General features: G+C 46.9%; 1 protein-coding gene across 1 annotated transcript in view; it reads left to right on the forward strand.

Annotated features, from left to right (window-relative positions):
- The window catches only part of LOC131293928 (protein grainyhead), a 133,491-nt gene that overhangs the window by 82,704 nt on the left and 29,650 nt on the right, over positions 1 to 21,137 (forward strand). The window contains exons 3-6 of the mRNA XM_058322337.1: positions 6,747 to 6,866; positions 8,563 to 8,675; positions 8,771 to 9,283; positions 14,895 to 15,057. Coding sequence (XP_058178320.1) covers positions 6,747 to 6,866; positions 8,563 to 8,675; positions 8,771 to 9,283; positions 14,895 to 15,057 — 909 coding nt within the window. The remainder of the gene's footprint in view (positions 1 to 6,746; positions 6,867 to 8,562; positions 8,676 to 8,770; positions 9,284 to 14,894; positions 15,058 to 21,137) is intronic.

The raw sequence follows: 21,137 nt of genomic DNA on the forward strand, positions 1-21,137 counted from the left end.
TCGGTTTTTTCCCCCGTTTCCATTAGCTTCTTGGCGAAAACGCGCAACGAAAACAAAAAATCTAACTATTTTAAGCACACTTCGGGCCCCCGGGCGGGTGTCCGTGAGGCCACAGAATCATTCGTGCATAACAAATGACAATTTATCGAGTTATTATCGGGCAGCATAAATTAACCGCTCATCCCCGTCCTTTGCTCCCCCGCCCCGTTCCAACAGGGGTGGTCGTGATAGTGTTTGTTTAAGTATGGGTCGCGCGTGTGTGTGAATGTTTTTTCCCGCTGCTTTTTGAGGCAAATCGGTGGGAAATAGATACCGGAATGGGTCGCAGAAGGGTTAAAAGCACCGGGCGCATCATCAGCGGTTTCGCGATGCGTGCCAAAGTGTGTGCCTTAAGCGACAACCCGGTGGTGCTTTAGGCCGTTTCATTTATTGCCGGGCTTGGGGGTGTTAATTTATGAGCCGCACGGTGGTAGGGTAGAACCCCTCCGAAATGCCTTTCCCCGCTATTAGTAGATTTATCATTAATTAGCGGACGAAAAAAATGAGGCAATGTTTGTACGTCTCCGCGGGGGTGAGCAAGCAGGCAAACAACCGAAATAAAAACACACTTTTTCGAAACGATTGTGCTATTTATTCTGTACGTCAGGTTACACTCTTCAGTATACGTGTGAAGAAATGGCTTATCGCATTGCCTGGAAGAAAGTCTTAGCCCTAACTTTGTCCCTAATTCACCTTGCGACACACCTGTTGCATTTTCGTTCGCTTCATCTTTCGGTAACGCGGAGCCCGAGGAAAGGCAAAGAGAAAACAAACTTCGTTGCTTTCCATGGTTGAGGGAAATAATGTTCACGGATCCGTTCCGGGTGCGTATCGTTTCCCGATCGCTTCGTCGTCGGTGAAGATGGGGCGATGAAAATTTTGAAGATTAATTGAACGGCCTTGCCCGACGCTCGGGGAGGTTGATAAAAGAGATGGAGAGCAGGCATGGAAAAAGAAAAAGAAAGTAACAACCCGGCGCGGGAGAACCCGGGCGGGAGTGAAACGGAGTGCCGAGGAAAAATTATGCAGATTCACCCCTGCGGCTTTGGGACATCGGGTTCAGCGCTCAAAACATAACCTAATCTAGCGCATAAATATTCATAATGCGGTCCCCGCGTCCCTAATACCACCGATCCGTAGCGCATCGGCAATCGATTGCGATCGCGATCGGCGAGTAATCCGAAGCCGACAGAAATCTCAGCCTTTGCGTCTGTGAAATCTGATTAAAAATTAAATGAGCTACCTCACCGCCACCTGTCTCGCTCGCTCGCACCGCCTATGATCGCCTGTTCAAGCCTTTCGCAGCTTAACATCAATTCGATACTAGATTCGGTTCGATCGTTATATTAGTGTCCTTTTTTTCTCAACTCACCCGAAACGAACGATACCATCATCATCATCATCTTTTTTCCCATATGATCATCATCATCATCATCATGATCACCATCATCATAATCACCATCGGGTAACGGGGTGAACATTGTATTCCAATTCCGATCGGATCGAAAGTTCTCTCCGCCAAAAGGTTCGTCGCTTGCCGCGCGCGCGGCCCTGCTACAGTCTTTCGTTTTGTGGGCCAATCGTGAGCCGGCGATAAATAAAATCCAAATTTATTGAGTATAATTAAGAATCGAAGGTAATAATTTCAATGCAGATATGGCGAATGGCGTGCGAGCGAGGGCGACGGGGAAAAGCGAAACAGTTTTATAGAAGAGACAAGGAAAAACGTCAAACGAACGCAGCATCAGCAGGTGCTCGGGCGAAGGAGGAGCTGGCTAATTAATTCTTCTTCAGAAATTATTAGACCTGCTTTTGGGCACCTCGGGGGCTGGGGGTTTTTCGCGTACGTTTCGTACCACTACGCACAGGGACGATCCGAAAACGGACCCATGCCCGAATCCGTCGCAGGGATGCTTGGACGCGATCGATTTATTTAATTTCCTTCATTTGCCCAAAAGGAATCAAAACATGAGCGAACGGGCGTCGTTTCGTCGTTGTGACAAAATTGGAGTAACAATCTGCGCGCTCGGTACGGGATGGGTTCCCTTTTGCTCGCAGCAACGAATCACTGCGACTCCCTGGACAGCTCCTCTTCATCAGCATGACTTTTTGATAATCGTCCTCGAATTCATAATTAATTTACCGCAAAGAAGGGAATAACATGCGGTGAAGTATAAATCGAATCAAACCTTGTTGAAACATGAGAACGCGAACCGTCGTCGTATTCGTGAACTTCGCGATGTCTTCGGCCAAGGTTGACTCGTCGTTCGAATCTTCGAAACGGGTCGCATCTTAACATATTTATTCCAACTCATACACACACACGCACACTAACACACTCGAACCGTTCCCAAATGGTGTCGTAAAATGGTAGCAATTAAAAAATATTAAATGTTGAAATGCACTTAACTTTAACGGCTTTCGGTACGCCGTGTGTCTCTTGTTACCTTTTCCGTGATTGGTTCGGACCGTTGGACGAACTTAACGTTCGCAAACCAAAACGAAAAAAAACCCCACGACCCGCTTGGGAAAATTTACCAAACCGTACGGCTGCCCTTTGTGGTACAGTATCAATTCGAATGCGGGGCGCTGAACTCAACCGCCGCCCAAAGGACGAACAACGCCGGGGACGAAATCCTTCTGGTGCACATTCGAAAGTTGTTCCGAAACGGTCTCGAGTGCGAGAAGGATTCGTCTTGGATGAAAGGAGTGCTTGCATCACCCAAATCGGCCACTCCCGCAACCGATAATTTATTTCCGCTGTATTGCTGCATTTTATAACACTTTAATTTAGCACATAAATTCCCAAATTGTGTTGCCCTTGGGAAGAAGTTTCTGGAGTAATGCTTTTCAACTTTGAAATGGTTCAGTATCAATTTTTCATTTTTCCACTTTGATCGGGAATAACAAAGGAGTGTGCTTTATAGCTTTTTAATCCCAATGCAACGCTTGCTGCGATTCCTTCGAAGAAACATTCTTTTCCGTGATTTGCAATTAAGATCATCAAAAAAAAGGTGAATGTATAGAAAAGCCAAGAAAACTCACCCGTGCGTGGCACGGAGCGAAAGATATCGAATTAATTTAATAACTTTGATAAGTGTGAGGCCCAATCGAGTCGAAGTGAGCGGTGCAAAAGTTGATGGAAAAAATGGAAAGTTAAAAAATGTCACTTGATACGCCGAGGCCCGATTCGAATCAATCGATCGGTTGCGGCGTTTCGTCTGAAGCTCGTGTAACGGCTACTGGAATAAATATTAAATTTATTTAAATTATATAATTTATGAGCTGGCCAGGCCATCGGCCGTTTTTGTTTTTGCGTGTAGATATTTTTTCCCCGTCAAAAGTTCATTCATTTTAACGCTATTTTTTACCCTCGTCCCGTACATTGATTAAACCGTGTAGATTGAAACTCATTGGTTTGTTTTTTTGTCAAGTAAATGATTATTTCTCCATTTGCTGCGGGGTTGTTTTCGGGTGATTGCGATCTTCCTTGTGATTTTTGCTGAGAAAGAACTCAAGCCAGACAACCGGGTCGGTGCGTGTCGTAGCTGTTTGCTTTCTGGATCAATTGGAACCGTTTTTATAATTAGCTGGTCGAATGGATTTTCGTTCGGATGCTTGGTCATTTCTGGTACAAGTGTTATGTTTGGCGATCATGTAGTCTCATGCCAAAATTCCAATCTCTCGCGGTATAATGCGGAACGTATTTGGTCCGGGTGTAGCTTTGCCCCATACGAGCCTGCAAGCCCCGCTGGCCACCCGCTCACCCTCCCACATGGATCCTTCGTCCGTCCGATTGTACGCTCTCGTAAATTAACGACAAACGACTCATTCACTGACAGCGCGTATCAATCGCGTTTGGGCTAATGTGATCCGGCCGCTCATAGCCTTGCGCTCTTTATTTTTATTTTTTTTTTGCTTTTTTGTTTTCATCCTGCTCCTTTCGTGTGTCTCGTCGAATTTTTGGTCGATGCTTGTTTGTTCAAGCGTGTTTTATCTTTTCGGTCGTCCTTCGTTCGTCAAGGAACGCGCGTTTATTAATCGCCCTCCATTTGGGAAGGATTTTACCCAGGCAAGTGTTGTGTATGTTTTTCGTTGGCGGTGTTGGTTCTTACTTTCAATCGTTCAACTAAACACTGTGGCATATTTTGGCACATGACCGAAACCAGTCGGAACCGGTCGACGCAGGACGATGGATTACCCCGTGTCGATTGTATAAGCTCGGTAGCCCGAAAAAAAAACCCCGCCGCGTAACGGTAGCAGTTTGCCTTTTTAATCAGGTACTTCCCGGTGATGTGATCTCAATCGCCATTGGCCGGTTCATGTGTACCATAGCATGCTGAACACTTTCAGGAGGAAAACGTTAAACGAAAAGATAAAACAAGTCAAAGAAAAATGTATCTTAGGCAAAGGAATGTTTCTAAAAACCTCCATCGCGGGAAGGAAAATCAATCACACGAAACGAACGGAGAAACGTTACACGGAAATTGAATTTTGACAGTTGTCATTTTGATTAAAATCTGTTCGTTGTTTCGTCTCCTCGGTTCGTTCCATGTTGATAACCTTTACCATTTGTTTTGCTCGTGCGTTGTACCATTAAAATGGTTTCTTTGTCATCACTCTTCCCTCTTTACAACGTTTTCGTTTTCTTCCGTCGCATCGTTAGGTACGGACGACGAGACGTCTCGTGATAACGACGGGCCATGAAATGAGATACCAACTTGAAACAAAAATCAATCATAAAGCCAACACTCACTTCGATCGAACATAAATGCGTAAAACGGACGCAGAAGGACAGCGGCGGGAAACAAAACGTGCGTTTTAATCAATGATCTTCCAAAACGGTCCAAAATCAAAACGAAACAATCTAACCCGGGGGATGTTTGCCGCAGGATCCCAAACATGGATAATGAGAAGAGGCAAAACACCTTTCCAAACTAAATCCTTTCCATCCTCCTGGTCGGGTCCGAAGGTTAGCTTAAAATTATCTAGGAACTCAATTAAGCAACGTTGAAACAAAAGGAAAAAAACGGAACAGCATTCTCACGATTACGTTTCGGGCTCGCTTCCCTTTTCCGAATTCAAAGACACATTTCCGCACGGCGTAGAACACGCACGCCGGTCGTCGGAGGCCTTCAGAAAGCACACGCCAACGGCCATTAAAATGCACAACCCTGCCCGATCTAGTTGAAAACATAATCCATTCCGAATGAGTTCTCTCTGAAAAGTGAATATCATCACCCTAGCAAGATGTGTTCTGTTTTCATTTCGGTTCGGTTTGGGTTTCTATTTTTTCGACTTGCTCCTGTTTGTGCTGTCTTAGCTTCCTGTTCGTGGGCTCTAGTTAGATCACACTGTAGGCCATTACGAAACACACACACACACACGAAAGCCTCATGACAGGCGGGCGCTACCCCGTTCGGTAGCAAAACGGACGCTGATCAATCATTTTATTTATATTTCAATTTTTTTGCTTCCCGATCAAAAGACCCTCCCGTTTGGAGTTTCATAATCGCCCGCCCAGGCCACAATAACCGTGGGACATGGACTAACTGAGTGCGTGTTACGTCCTTTTCCTATGCTCTTGATTTATTTCGCCCCAAGAAATTGAATGTTAGTAACGACGTTATTATTCACGGTCCGAAAATTTACTGTAGTGACGAAATCATTTGATAAAAATGTCGTGCGTCAATTAATAAATTAATTTAGAACGAATAGAAATGTAGTTAAAAAATATAAAAGGAAAAAATAAGGTGGGGAAAAGAGATTGCATATTAATAAAATATAAACTAGCAAGGTTAAACGCAAAATCACTTGAAAGCACGCAAGCACTTACAACATCTTTATCTATTAAATCACCAACTCGTGTACAATAAAGTGTAAAAATCATGTGAAAATCAAATCAAATTAAAATGAAACATAATCTGGCCGTTTCGCTCGCAATAGTTTTCATCGTTTCGTGATCTCATACACAGAAATCATCAAACCCAACGACCATCGTGCGATCATCCTCACTCGCTATGTGCAAGTGCTTCTTTCAATTGTCCACCTTCACCATATCATCGAAGGCGTCATCTAGTCATGTCTGCTTATGTGTGTATGTGCGCTAGTGTCTAGGCGTGACGGTAACAAATTGCAGCAGGATGATCGGCGCGCTCCGTCTCACCCAGATCCGTATCCTTGCTGGCGCCATGTTTAACCTCGTTAACCCACTCCGACATCGGGCTACTTGAAAGATTTATGTTTTCCGATGAATGAAGCACTTGCTAACAGCAGCGAATGGAGTGAGTTCGTCGCTTATCGGCCGTCTGACTCTTGCTCTGCGTCGCGTACAGACTTTGCTGCACATTCGGCGTTCCTTCGGGCGACGTTTGTCGTTCAATTAAAATTCAATTAACGATCCTCTCACCCGAATCGGTCAGTGTTTTCTGTCGGGGCGCCAAACTAATCAGAAACGGGGTGAAGGATCACGTTTTGGAACTCGAAGGTTTGCGGAGGAGACCCGGATTTGGATTTCGACTTGGTTTAAATACTGTTGCAACTTACTCCCAAACAAACATAATTCCTTCGATCTTTCACCATTTTGGCAACACTCCGTTCCTTCCTCCACCTCTCTCATGCTCTCTATGCTCTTTCCTTTCTCTCTCTCTATCTCTCTCTCTTCCTCGCACAACACAAAAATGTTCCCTTCCACCGGGGTCGCGTAGGTTTCCGTCGCACCGTCCACGTCGCCGTCGCTTCACATTAAAGAACCTCCACCCAGCCCTGGAAGTCCGCCAACGGAAACCATGTATGCTGCCCCCGGCAGCACGCAGATCTACCTGCAGGTAAGCGATCGGTCAAGTGTGAGGTGTTATGCTATGTTTGTTCGACAACGAAGCCGGGGCTGAAAGGGGCGACGGTATGATATTAGGAGTTCGCGAGGATCCACTAAGCCAAAGTAGCCGTCGTCGTCGTCGTCGTCGTGGTCGTCATCGTCGTGACATGCTGTCGTGTGTAGCCTCGAGCTGTCGAATGTCTACCGCTGAGTGGACAGTTGTGTTAATAATGCGGTTCCATTGTGCGACCCGCTTACGTTACGGCTTTCGGCCGAACACCTGAACGTGATGAAGGATTTCCGAATTGTCAAGTGAACTGGAATTAGCTCTAATACGAGGAGGTTGAGGTTTCGGGTGAGAAGCAGAGAGAAAAATACATGCTCAACATACCGTCGGCCAACGGTTATGGGTGTGCGGCTCTACACTTTCCCATTCCGAGGCTCTTTGTTGGCTCGCGCGACAAAACACCGCACCACGACTAGACCATCGCTAGCCATAATCCTTGCCTGCGAGCGCCAAACGATCAATCCTCGATCACCTGATTGTCGTTTCATGTTGTGTTACCTTTTTTTTATCTCCCCCCGCGAAAACTGTCTCCCATATCGCGTTTATTAGTGGCCTTCCCTTTTCCGATGTGAGATCAAACAACGCTGCTACTTAAGCTCTTGAGCAGACGATAAGCAGAGAGGAATGAAGCAAAACAATCACACACCAAAAAAACCACCAAAAGCATGGAATCGCGCTTAGTCTGCTCAAGGATCGTTTCCCTCAGCCTACGAATCAGCTGAAAATTAGCATATTTACATAAAAACAAACCACCGCCGTTCCAGTGCCCCCCACTTAACCCTAGCTCCGATCATGTGAGGATCAACGATTTTAATTTGAAGCAACAGAGGAAAAAAAGTGGCTTGAAACGAAAAATAGAAATCCGTCAATCGTTCGAACCGAATCGGCTAGACATTTGACGTTTATATTTCGTCCGTTTTAGATATGTTTTATTTTTTACCCCTTTCCACCGGTTTGATAAGTTGACAGGTTTTGCTTTCCTCCTTCTTGCTCGCGGAAGGTTGGTTTTTTGTGTTGTTATTAGTTTGCAGCCTTAGGAACCGGCTTTGATGGGAAGACAGGAAGGATTCGAAGGGAAGTCGCGCGACTGGTCGAATATATTGAATAAAAGCAAACAGAAATCCCACAGCCAACAGCGTGGCGAATCACGAATATCAGTTCGCAGGTGTATTTGGGGGTTTCCGAGATTCGTTCGACCACGGAGCGTCACGCAACGAACGGGGTCGGATCTGTTTCGCGCTTCAAACTTTGGAGCACTTTTGTGACAGGCTGGATGACAAGTTTATCAACTAACAACGCCCCGCGGTTCGGTCCATTTTTGGAAGCTCTGTTTTTGTTTTTTTGTTGCAAAGTCCAGCGTTTTTTGGGGAAATTTTGGAAAACAAAAGTATCCTGTTCCTTGCGGCCAAAACGGGGTGTAATTAGAAAGGTGATGAATGATATGCGCACGCCGCCAGACCGAAAGCATGTGCATACTTCTGCTTATTTTATTTCGCTAGATTCCCCCCGGAAAGCGCAGTAGGAAATAACCGGTTAAAATTTGATTTTTATGTAATGCGTAGAGATTGGTTTGGTTCACGCCTTTTTGTGCTCGGAGCTTGTTTTCTTTCATATCTGATATCGTTTTCGTTTTTTGCAGGGTCCTTCCCACCAGAACAGTGCAGCAGCGACCGGCAGCTCCAATGTGAACGCAAACTCGCCCAGCCCAGGGTCCTACCCGCAGTATGACATGTATCCCCCGAACAGACTTGGGTAAGAGCTTCTTTCGCAAGAAAGTTATTTCCAAAGGCATCTTTTACTGAATGTATTTTTTGTTTTCGCGTTCTTTTACCTATTTGAACCTCCAGCCAGGGTGGCTCGACGTTCATCACCGAGCCGTACCCGTACCGCGAGTACTTCGAGAATCAGACCTACGCCCCGCCCCGGAATATGTACGTCACGGCGGCCGACTCCGAGGGTCCACCGCCGGCCACCACCTACGAGGGTCGCTTCAACAAGACCAACTACAAGACGATCACCTCGGCTGGCCTCACGGTGGATCTGCCCAGCCCGGACTCGGGCATCGGTGCCGACGCCATCACGCCCCGCGATCAGAACAACGTCCAGCAGCAGTTCGACTACGCCGAGCCGTGCCAGGCCCCGATCGGTATGCTCGATCCGAACGCTTCCGGCCACATACCGGCCTCGGTGGCCAGCCTGCAGCGCAACCTGGTTGTGAACGGGAGCCAGCAGAGCCCGACCACCTCGCTCGGGGGCACGACGGCGGTGGCGGTTGCCGGTGCGGCCGCCGCTCCCCGGTCCCGCCCCTGGCACGATTTCGGCCGACAGAACGATGCTGACAAAGTTCAGATACCAAAAATGTAAGTCAGCTTTTGCATAAGATTTTAGATGCATAACTCAGGAGAAACATTGGAGAGATCTGTGACAAGACATCTGCGATTGGTCTTCGGAGTTTTGGGAAATAGAATCAGGATAGGGTACTGGGCGTCGATCTCCAGGATTCCGATCCAGGATTAGGGACCATATCCAGAGTTTGGACTTAGATATCATTAGGTTACAGGTACCTGATTTCAGATAGTGATAGACAGGATACTGGAACTCTATTCTTATTCAGAATTGCAGAGTAGATCCAGAATTTGAATTCAGATACCAGGAGATCCATCTCTAGAGTCCAAATTTAGCTGCATTAAGAGCTATATCCAAAATCCCTTCGGTCACTCGTCACAGTTCAAAAACTCGACCTTAAGTTGATTCCAGATGGCCCAGATCCTGTCTCAGTTGGAATCGCATTTTCTCATGCCATAAATTCATTCATTGCACCGTAACGATCATTTTCTCGTAGATATCAATGAATGGTCCTGGAGCGCTGAAGACAAACCGCTCCAGCGTACAATTGTCTCCCATTACGAGCAACTCGATCATTCCTTCGACCCATAAACGGGGTCCCTCCGCAAAAGCAAAAACTGAAAAACAAGATGATCGTGCTAATGATCAAGACTCCCACCAAGACTCCGCGGGTCTCCACGAGCCTCAAGATTAATCGGATATCGTTAATTCAACCCGCTGCATCAAGCAGTCCGTTGAAAGGCTCCTAATGAGGTGTGATTCTAACCGATGGCTTCACCCATTAGCCGGGGCATATTTCAATTATGATCGGAACGCGCTGGTCGCTGCGCATAGGCAGGCCCTTTCGTGGTTGCGTAATGTTTCCACAGATCATGCGCCCTGCTTTCCGGTGCTTTCAATGGGAGAAATGAACGAGTTATAACTCCCCTTACCTTTTGCACAGGGATGGAGATGAATCCTCGTTATTTGTTTGCTCCACGAAACTATCATCAGCATCTTCTGGTCCGTGTTATATGCTCATCATAATTAGAGCGCACCGCGGTTGGTGCAACATCCTTTTTCTTGTTTTCATTCGATCATTTCCTTTCCCGGTGGCGTTTGCGGAACCCCGTTCCGCATTCAATCAAGTTGCCATCAGGAGCGATCGTGCAGATTTATTCTCTCTCTGCGTTGGCAAACTTCTTTAAAGCCATAGTCTTCCCATCGTCCTTAGGTGGCGCTGGAAAAAAGTCAACGCATCCTATGATTATGGACTGCACAAAGATGGGCTATGCCAGTTCAAACTCCAGTTTGATGGATTAACCTAAATAGAAACAGTTTATGCGAATTTGTGGAGTGATGATTCTTTCTTGCAATTTCCCCCACCCCACAGTTAGTGTAAATGACACCAACTGCATGTGGGAATGTTTTTCCACCATTTAATTCACTCGCAACTCGATCGAAGATAAGTTGGGCTTTGCTGTTATTAGGTTTCTTCCTCCTCATGTCAGAAGGAGTGATTATCACTTGGACTTGGTAGGTTTCGAATCCTTCCAATCATCACCACTACCTGCTCTCTTGATGTCCTAAGATCAAGAGCGGCTGCCAAAAGCGAATCACACAGAAACAGACCAACAAAAAAAAAGGCGAATCGAGCGATACGCCGTTCGGTACTAATTGAAATTTAATCTCCCAGGCGTCCCGTGTCAAAGCCGCTCAAAGATAACTGTCACGACAGAAGGACAGGCCGTTCGAGCCCTGTTGCGCTGTGACCTCACCCTTTTCCACCCGCCATCCTTTCTGGCCATCCGGGTCATCCGCTTCTAATCTCCGTCCGAACCGATTCCGATGAATCAATTCCTTCCCTCGTGAGGTTTCCTCCACCCTTTTCGCTTTTTAAAATCACTTTACTTTGTGGGCTTACCGGTGAGTCCCGGGTCCGGCCGGAGGAAAACCAGAAAACTCTTCGCGCGGTAAGGTTAATTTAATTGCATTTTAATTGCATTACAATCGAACGTTTGACGGTGCCGTCGGTGCACGCTGGACACTTGATCCTTCCCCCTTCCGCGTTCTTTCTTGCGCCGAGGCGATTTGTATTCGCCTAACCGGTGAGAGTCCGTGTGGCGTTGAAGCCAACTTCAAGGTACGTTTCGTACATCTCCTCCCACTTCACTTCGGTGGTTGATTTCATTTTAATAACATATCAGCAATCCGACGCCTTCGGGTATTTTCTCCTCCGGCTTTGGAGGGCAGAAATTTAAACCAAATTGAATCACGGATCCTTTACATTTTATGCATTGGTTAAGAAAATAGATCGAAAACCCGTTTGCTTTCTTGTGTTGAGAAAACTAACGATTTTAAGACAAAAACATGTACAAGCGATTGGACTTATGATGGCTACATTTCCATGTGTCAATCACCGATCGAACGAATGGTTTTAGGAAAAACTTAACTTTAACGATCACACAAGGATAACGATATCCGGCTGTATATTGTTGGCTAGTAGGTAAAAACCAAATCCCAAATTTAAAACATTGAAACAGAAAGCGGCCGGAATGCCAAGAACTGTTCGATTCCCACGGCCTTCATTTGATGATGTTTACCATTTGAGTGGCAACATTTTCTGAATTTGTATTTTTATTCCTACCCGGTGCATCTGCATCATTCTCGGACGAGTCGGGCATGCACGATTGTGCATGCGCATAACGCAAAACATCCAATTTGCAATGCACTTCATCGATCGGAGCCCAAGCCGACCAACCTCACCGAGCCGGTGGAAGGGAAGGCAACCGAAAGGCAAAAGCTGGAAACGATGGAGAAAAAGAATCCCTTCCGTGGGCATAAAATAAACATAACGATAATCATAATCTTTATTATAACGACGAATTTATGTATGTGCATACATACATTTTTATGTCCGGCATTCGGCGGGAGCGCAGGTCCGAGAGGCCACCGGCCAAGAGTCGGGCCCGGCCGGGCTTCATTAGGTGTGCGTCCCGTATCATAAATGTATGAAATGGTGCAGTGCGCGCGCGCAACGACCCGTGGATGTCAATCCCTTGGCCCCTCGGTCGGCCATGCGCGAAAGGACGATAATTGGGCATCATAGATCAATTATTTTATGCTTTCGTTCCGAACCGCGAACCGTAGGTCGAACAACGGCTTGACGAGTGGAAGGGAAGGGTGGCGTGATTTTCCATCCATCCTGCCCACAACAACGCGCGGAAGTACGTAAGCGTAAAGCGAACAAATTTCACTACGAAACTGTCAAACTTTTTCCGGACATAAGGAAAGCGGATAAAATGACGTGTTCGATTGTTTGTTTTTTGTTACCTCTTTTTCTGTTTGTAACGCAAAATGAACTGACTTAAATGAATGCAATTGAGCCTTCAGAAACGAACGGTTTCTTAAAAGAAAGCCCTTACAATATGAAACATAAACATGGAAGTCTATACAACTGTGTTGTAATTAAATGGAATTACATTTTAAGGGCCTTACTTTTTTGAAAAGTTTGAAACCGCACAAGAAAGTTGTACGCAATGAAATCCATTTCGGTTTCGCTACTTTCGAAACTGGGAAAATGTGGAAATACCAAAACTTTGTTGACATTGTAATGCGTCCGCGAATGCGTGTGCCTTTCCTTTCGCCCGCACTTTCCATGCGACAGGCGACACAATTAAGCCAACCCTTAAGCCCATCCCATGAAATCGATTAAAATTGACAGCTGTTGCGCTGGAGGAGGAGGAGGAGGAGGAGGAGGAGGGTTAGGAGACAAAACGGGGCTCGTCATTAATGGAAGGAAGAAGGGTAAAAAAAAGGTAAAGCAATCTCCAGGCGCGTCGAATCATTGCAAATAAACGAACGACGCGTTGGCAGAGGGAAAACCTATTCGCTGATAAAACAGAAACAAGAGGAAGCAAGAGAGAGAAAGAAAAAGAGAGCAAGAGGCGATAGAAAATGGCTCCACCTGATGCATCGCCACCAATGTTGGTGGCTTGATTCCAATTCGCGACTTCGATTATCGATCAATTAGTCGCAACCGTTAACCGCCGGCAATGCTACAATTATCTCCTTAAGCAGGACAGGATGGCGAAACAAGCATAGAGTGGAGGGAAAGGAAGAAAAAACACAGCACGGCCGGCCGTAAGGATGGGCGAAGAAGAAGGAAAGAAATGGAAACCCATTCACGATATCAATAGCGCAATGGATAACAACGCCCGACGACTGTTGAAAGGAATTGTTGATAAAACACAGACACACACAACGCCTTCGGTGACTTTTCTGGTGCACATTGCAGTACTAAGGAAAAGGGGGGAAAAGGGTTTAAGAAAGGAGGGAGAGGAGAATCAGACAGCCATAGCCCTCTCGCATTTCCACCAGCGTGAACCACTTTTCCACCTTACCGTACTGCGCGTCTGCGGAAAAACAAACAAAGCAGCAAAAAGTCCCTTCCCCTCCCCCCGCCGGGTCCGGGAAAGAAGACATCGGTTGTGATCGACACGCTGAAAGCCCACTCGGAAATGGTCGCACTCGGTGGGCAGCTGGTGCATTTTCCGATGCCGCTGCACCGGATAATTTATGGTGACATTCATGCACTCGACATTCCACGCGATTCCACGCGATTCGTCCCCGACTCATCCGTCCCCCCTTGTGGCGTGCTTTTCTATGGAGTTCAGTTTTCTTTTGCCGACCGCAGAAAGTTGCCGTAATCGTGCAGACGGAGGGTCGACCGATTAAGGAATTTTCGATATAATTTCTATCAAACTCGCCTCCACGAGGATCAGCCCTTTTTCGCATGAAAAACAATCAGACCGACCGCCGGAGATGCTCCACCTGCAAAGGAACGGAGGGGAGAGGGGGGTTTGATTGTGTTTAGAAATTTCTAATTGTCTCTCATGCCTGCTCCCTACCATCCCTGCCCGAGCGCACACCTGCCCGGGATTGAGGGAAAACTGGTTGCCGGCCATAAACGAGCGAGAAAATCCGATCCGATAAAAATCTCCAGCCGGCGACGGAGCTGGGGAGGATGTGTGCAATTTAGTTGCACGCAGGCAATGTGCCACAGTGCAGGGAGTGAAAGGGGTGGCCACACCTGGTGGAATCGGGGGGAAAAAATGGCCCCGATGACCGATGAGCACCTGACGACGCTGCACTGCGAGGCAGACTTTTTCATCTCACTCGTGTTTCGCTTACGCTTCGAATCAGCGCCAAGATGGTGCTGGTGCTGGTCATATTTGGCGAAAGTATGCAATGAATGGACATCGGACAACCACCCGACCGATGATGAGCCCAACCAGGGCTGGCTAAAACTTTTGCGTAAAGGGTGAGGAAAAATGGCAGGGGGGAAAAACTTTCAATTATGTTGTTTTGGAAAATTTGTCCCACCAAATGCGAATGGAGGTGAATGCAGCAACGTCGCTAAAGGGAAAAAGGATTTCGATTGCGGTGGGATTCCTTTTGCTGCACGCTAATTGAAAGAAGGCGCACCTCGTTGGGAAAACTAATTACCTTCACCAGCGCACCGAACTCTTGCCACATGCCGTTAGAGTAGCTTCAAAATCGTGTGCACTAATCGGAGTTGATTGGAATCATTTGATTTACGTTCACTTTGCTTATGACCGTTTTGTTTTTCCTTTTTTTCCACAGATATTCCGACGTCGGCTTCAAGTACTATCTGGAAAGCCCGATCAGCTCGTCCCAGCGCCGGGAGGACGATCGGATAACGTACATCAACAAGGGCCAGTTCTACGGCATCACCCTGGAGTACGTGCACGATCCGGACAAGCCGCTCAAGAATCAAACCGTCAAGGTAGGTGAATTGGGGTGGGGAAAAAAGAAAACCATCAACAAAAGGGTAAAGGGTATTTAAACTATTCGAATTCAAAACAATCAATTCCTGAAACGATCGGTTTTTCATCCTGTAGCTAATCCTCCGCTTTGTGCCTGTTTTGCGAAATCAATTCGATTTGCTCGAATATTTCTTCCAGATGAATGCTTTCTTGAAGGGTCGCCTGTACCCCTCCTGCCTAAAAGCAAATACCATCAAACGGCGATGATAGATGGTTCGTGAAATAGACAAGAAGGTTTAAGAAATAAATACTACCATCACAGCAAATGGATTATTTTCCGATCGAAGGGTGTTCGATCGAGGGTCCCGATGACCCTTCGTCAAGTACGGAAACGAATCTGCACAACGACGCCTCGCTTTTCGGTAGATGTTTGCTTTCCCATCGGAAGATTGCCCTTCATGTTGTTTGCTGTTCTTTCGAATTTTATCGTCACGAGACAACACGACTCACTTGTTGAGGAAAAATCTCCCCTACAAACGATGTTCTCGGGTCGAAAATTTGTTAACGCGTGGTTCGCAACAACATTCTCGCAAACATACCACAATTCTTCACATTTTATCTCGCCGCCAAAACCGGTTCGCATTGAACAGTAAACCCGCGATCGCGCGATCACTTGCAGGATGCATTTTTGACGAAGCCACACTGGATGGTGCTGTTGTCCCGGCAACTCTTCACCCTGCCGCTTCCCGGCTTAGCCGCCAACCGGGAATAAATGAAAAGAACGAGAGCTCAAACGAAACCCACTGATCATTGCAAACAGGTGTCCGGTTTACCTTGACCTTCCCGCGGCGAACCTGTCGGAAGCGAACCAGTTCCGATATCACCGATCCGCGTCACGTGCGGCAAATTTGATGTGAAAATTATAAGATTCGCTGCGAGAGGCGCCACGGTCCAGGGAAGGCTTATGCTTCTGTTTGTAATACGATTTGAGACTTTAACTTTTCCAGAAGGTCTCGAAGGCTTGTATTAAAAAGGAGTATTCTTTTCTGTTTTTGCCTCTGAATTGTTTTACCTGAAACAAAATCGTGGCGAATGCACATTTGCTCCCGGAGCCGAATTGATTTATTAATATCGTTTCCAACGATACGGCCTCGAAACTTTTTTGTCGCAACCGTTCCACGACTCCATACGTCAAACGAATTATGAAGTCTTCTTGAAAAATGCAACCCAAAGGAAAGGAAAAAAACGAAACATACTCACAAGACAAATGATCCCGGGCGCCACCGGGAGAAAGGGCAGGGCAAACGATGCTGCTAAAAAATGCTCCCAAGAGTCGCTTCTGATGTTGATGGCGTTATAGTATAATTTATGGCACCTCACGGTGCGGCGTAACACGAACCCACGGTTAGGTTGCAGTTCGTTCCCGAAAATTCCCAAACCCCTCCTTTCGCTTCAATTGCTCGGAACGAGCAACGAGTTTCGGTGTCATTTTACTGCATTCTGTTGCAGCCAGAAATTTGCATACGGAAGAAGCGTCCTCGCGTCCTTTGAATGGAACACTTTTTCAAGAGGACGCATCCATCGCAACCCGGAAGAACGAGGAGAGAAAAACGCGGGCAACGAGGCATGATGAGCAAACACTTCTTCGGGAGCGATCCTCGAGCGCAGATAACGCCCGAGGATGCTGCCGCTACCAAAGTCGAAGATAATGACGGCGATGATGAGATGCAAAAGCGTAAGAAAGGAAGGAAGGATGATGATGGGAAGAAAAAACCGACCCCGTAATACCGTAGCATATCCGATGACGAGCGTTACTGATCATTATCCTTTACCGTTATGTGTCGCGTCGTAGCGCCATTTGCTTACTCTTGCGTTTTCGTAGGTTTTTTTTGTCTTCATTTGTATCTTCTTCCCCACCTTATCTCTTTACGTCACGTTTTCCCGACGAATTCGGACTTGTTTTTTTATTTCCCTCTATTGATGGGAATATCCTTTCGATCGGAGACGAGAACGGGAAGGAAAAATGTGATGCGAAAAATACCCAACCAAGCAGCACGATCACGCAGATACCATCAATTCGATCCACTGTGCGTTGGTTTTCTACTTTCCGGCCCCTGATTTGCGATGCCCTTTTTCGCCGCCGGAAAAGGGGTTTGGTAATTATTCATTTTTACAATAAAAATATTTAAATTTCCACCTCGCTCGCCTTCGGCGGGACGCGGAATGAATGATCAACCCCCGGGGAGGCGTACGGGGTGAAGCTGATGATGGGTTGATTTGTTTGATTGTTCCGTGGCTTCCGTTCCCATCTGCGCCGTCGCCGTTTTTCCACACACGAGGCATGGAAAGCCTCGCTGAGCCCCTTTCCAACGTCGGGTCTATGTTTGCTTATGCTTAGCCATTCATACGCCGTCGTCGAGTAAAAGGGAAAAATAAGTCAGCGAAATAGGGGTGGAGCATATGTTTGATTTTTTCCGCACGCCGATAAAGCAAACGATCCGGGATGCTCTCATTAACTGGTGGAAATGGTCGAAGGAACTCGGGAACGCGGGAGACGCGAAACCGAAGTGACAAACAAAAAATCAGCTCACACCATCCTTGCAGAAGCGGTAGCGCGTTTTCTCGCAATCACCGCTCATTACCGTTGCGCTGCTGAAACCGTTGAGCCCGTTGTTGTATCACTTAATTCACGCCAACTGCTCCCCCTCCCGCAGCCAGCACACACCCCCTCGCACCGTCCACCGTGATCGGGTTGCTTTTAATTACCGAGCAAAAATGGAACTCGCTGCAGCCGAACCGAAACCGGGCGTGCACCGGAAAGGTTGTGCCGGCGTGGTCCAGGTTTTTCCGGTTTTTCCCGCCCTCCCGCGTGTGATGACCAACCGATCGGACGACGTTCCGAGGGCGGCTCGATTTGTTTCGATCCCTTTCCGCTCACACACTCAAACGGGCTTCGCAAATAACAATTTCTTCGTCTGCAGCTTCGACGGAGCATCTTCCGATCGGAATTGCAATAGGGCGGAGTTGGGCGTGACATAAGATGGGCCTTTCTCGCCGATTCTTTTTGCAACCGTACAATCCAACGCACGAAACACGAGACGCGCGTCAAAGATACACCTATTAATGTCAAGCGCGGTTCAACTTCGTGGAAATGCGTTTCCTTCCCTCATAATGATCTTTTTATTTTAAAAACAAATGTCTAGTAGGAAACGTCTTGTGTGTTAACAGACGAACGGTGCGGGCTAAAATAACTGCGCTAAATACTTTGCCCACCGGCTCGATGGGTCACTTTTTGCCGAGCATTGGGATGAGAAGAACAAATTTCACCTTCCATTAGTCAAACGGAACGCGCCACAGAATCGCTTCGGCCCACGGTCGTCCTTCTCTCGGCTAATGAGGTGCAAATCTTGGTACGATTGGTGCACCGCATCGGGGAGTAGGGTAAGGGAGGCAAGAATTCAAATGACCACCATATATTTCTGGCAGAAGACAGCGTTTCCAGCAGAAAACGACAAATGTCGCTGTGTGAAGTGGGAAATTCACATGAACAAAAAAAAAAAAAGAAGCCACAACCAATCGAAGAGAAACGCAAATTCCTCCGCAATGATACCCCATGGACCCATGATACCCTACACAACGGCAATCCACACACACACACACACACGCACACGTGGACGGACGGTCGAAGACACACTTTCCCGGGCGGATTTTGATTTGATTTGTTTCGTTCCATTCGGTTCGTTATTAATTGGCTACAATCCTTCTCGGTCCACCCGGAGACCCCTCCCTTCACTCCCCCCCCCCCCCCCCTTCGTTTTCATCCCCTTTACCTACCCCATCCATGACTATGGTCAACTGTGCGATGGGACAAGTTTTTTTCACCTTTTTGTCAGGACGCTAATAAAACATAAAAATATTACCAGAGAAACATTTTTCAAACCCCCCGAACCCCCTCACCCGTTCCGTCAGACGCCCAACGCTGGGAAGGAAAGGAAGGTGTCCGGCACGGGACACATATCGTACTCACCGGAGGACGGCGTCCGATGTAATGTACCGAAAGAAAATGGAAAGACGAAGCGAGAGAGAGAGAGATAGTGAACGAAAAAATAGAGAAGAAAAAACGTATTGGAAAGCGCGCGATAGGAAAACTTGAGATGTCTTGAGAAGAAAAAAATAAAAGTAAGGTGCACATCCGCAATGAAGAGACACAAACACTCACACACACACACGGGACACTTTGCGCACTAGCAACGACCCGGGGAGGAAAACTGAAGAAGAAGAAGATACCGGACAACCGCAAGAGCATCAGGCAGGGCATAAAACAACGTCACGTCGACGGGACGACGGGCGAGAAAAGCAGACACATGGGCAGACTGCGTACAGAAAAGGCAGCTTCCCTGGGCTGGACAGGGCGGGGCGGGAAAAAGGGGGGAGGAAAAACTGCGCGCCCATCCCATGCAGCTCCACCTCTGTAACTGTAAACGCATAGAAAACATAGTGCAATTTTAATTAAGATTTATATCGAAAAATGCCTTGTTTGTAATGTATCTATATCTTTTAACTATTAGTCAGTTTACTTATTTATAATAATTATTTTCTCGTCGGCTTCACCGCGTCATCGTCGAAGTCGCTCTCCCCCCTCGGTCTCCACTCCGGGTTGGGGTTACCGTTTTCTCGCTTGTTTCGCATCCCAGCCTTGACGCGGTTGGTCATCCCACGGACTTGGGAAGCTTGACTTTCTTGTGCGCGGATCTTTCCTTCCCGTGCAAAAATCTGGACATGTTTCAATTTTCCAAACCCTTTGCGCCGTTGCTCCGTAGCCCGTGTGTCAGCGTGTTTGCGCGACGGACAGTTCACGTGGTTCCTTCGGAATGTGTTGTTTGTTTCTCTTTCTTTTTTTTCGTTTCATGTTTGTTTGTGTGGTTCCCTATCTTTTGCTATTTCTATTTCTATTTCTGCGCTTGCTTGCGCTGTGTACTATTGTTGTCCGACGGTCACGCGTCGCTCGGTGTTTGGGACACACACGCATTTCTCGCGCATTTCCTAGCGACGGCCGAATGCACGGCGTCAGCTGCGCCTATGAGAAGATTTTTATCCGATCGTTATCGCAATCAACTGCTTGCGCTTGCTTGCTCGCGGTCCTGAACCGTGATCGCGCTTGACACGCAGCCAGTGGTGTGTGAAATTTTCGGCGTACGATTTTTCCGGTCAAATGCATTCCACCCGTTCCTGGTTGGTGCATTATGTACGGGGAGTGTTTTTTTTCTCCACATTTTATTTTCCTATCCCCTTTTGATTCGAACAGCAGTAACGATGCGATCGTTATCTTTTCTCTTCTCGGGTTAGGAAGACGGAAGAGAGCGCGAAGGTACGCGCACGGGATGAGGAATTAGTATCATGATTAATCTTTGAGCAAATATTTAAATTAAAGCTTGTCCCGAACGGGATGGCATAAGGGAAAAAACCCTTGTATCGAAACATGCAGCCTCTTTCTCGCGCAATCTTTGATGTGACTCTCGGGAACTTAATTTGTCATCCATCGCTAAAGGATCCCTGAACACGAAGAAAGAAAAACATATCGAAAGGGCCACAGGAAGTTGAGATTCGCTTAACCTTTTACGTTTCTTCCGATGAATGTGTTCGCTACTTCCGCGCCTTCCTGAGGCTTCCAGGAGATGCTCAATCAATCTTCCGCTGACATATGTTCGCTACCCGCGGGCACAACACAAGAGGAACAAATTGGGAGCGAAATGTTTGGCTTGAAAAAAGAGATTTGTTATTTCTTCTTCAATCTACACATTCACATCCTCAAACTGGATCAAGTTGAAAATATGGGAAATGGTTTTCTGCTGGGAAAATGTTTGTTCCAAGATAGTAGAAAATTAATCTTTATGGACAACATTGTAACTTCTTTGCGGTAACATCAAGAGATTTCTCTAGACAAATAAATTGCAGAAATTCATCGTTCGATACTTTCCGACGAGTAGGAAAAGCCTTTCTAATTGAACCCGCACGATAAAAATATCGATGACATTTTCATTAGTTTGTGTCCATTTCCTTGCGCTTCGACGAAGCTCTTTGCCCGAGGAAAAACAGTCCA

Source organism: Anopheles ziemanni, chromosome 2 (genome assembly GCF_943734765.1).
Source record: "Anopheles ziemanni chromosome 2, idAnoZiCoDA_A2_x.2, whole genome shotgun sequence".
Classification (NCBI taxonomy): Eukaryota; Metazoa; Arthropoda; class Insecta; order Diptera; family Culicidae; genus Anopheles; species Anopheles ziemanni.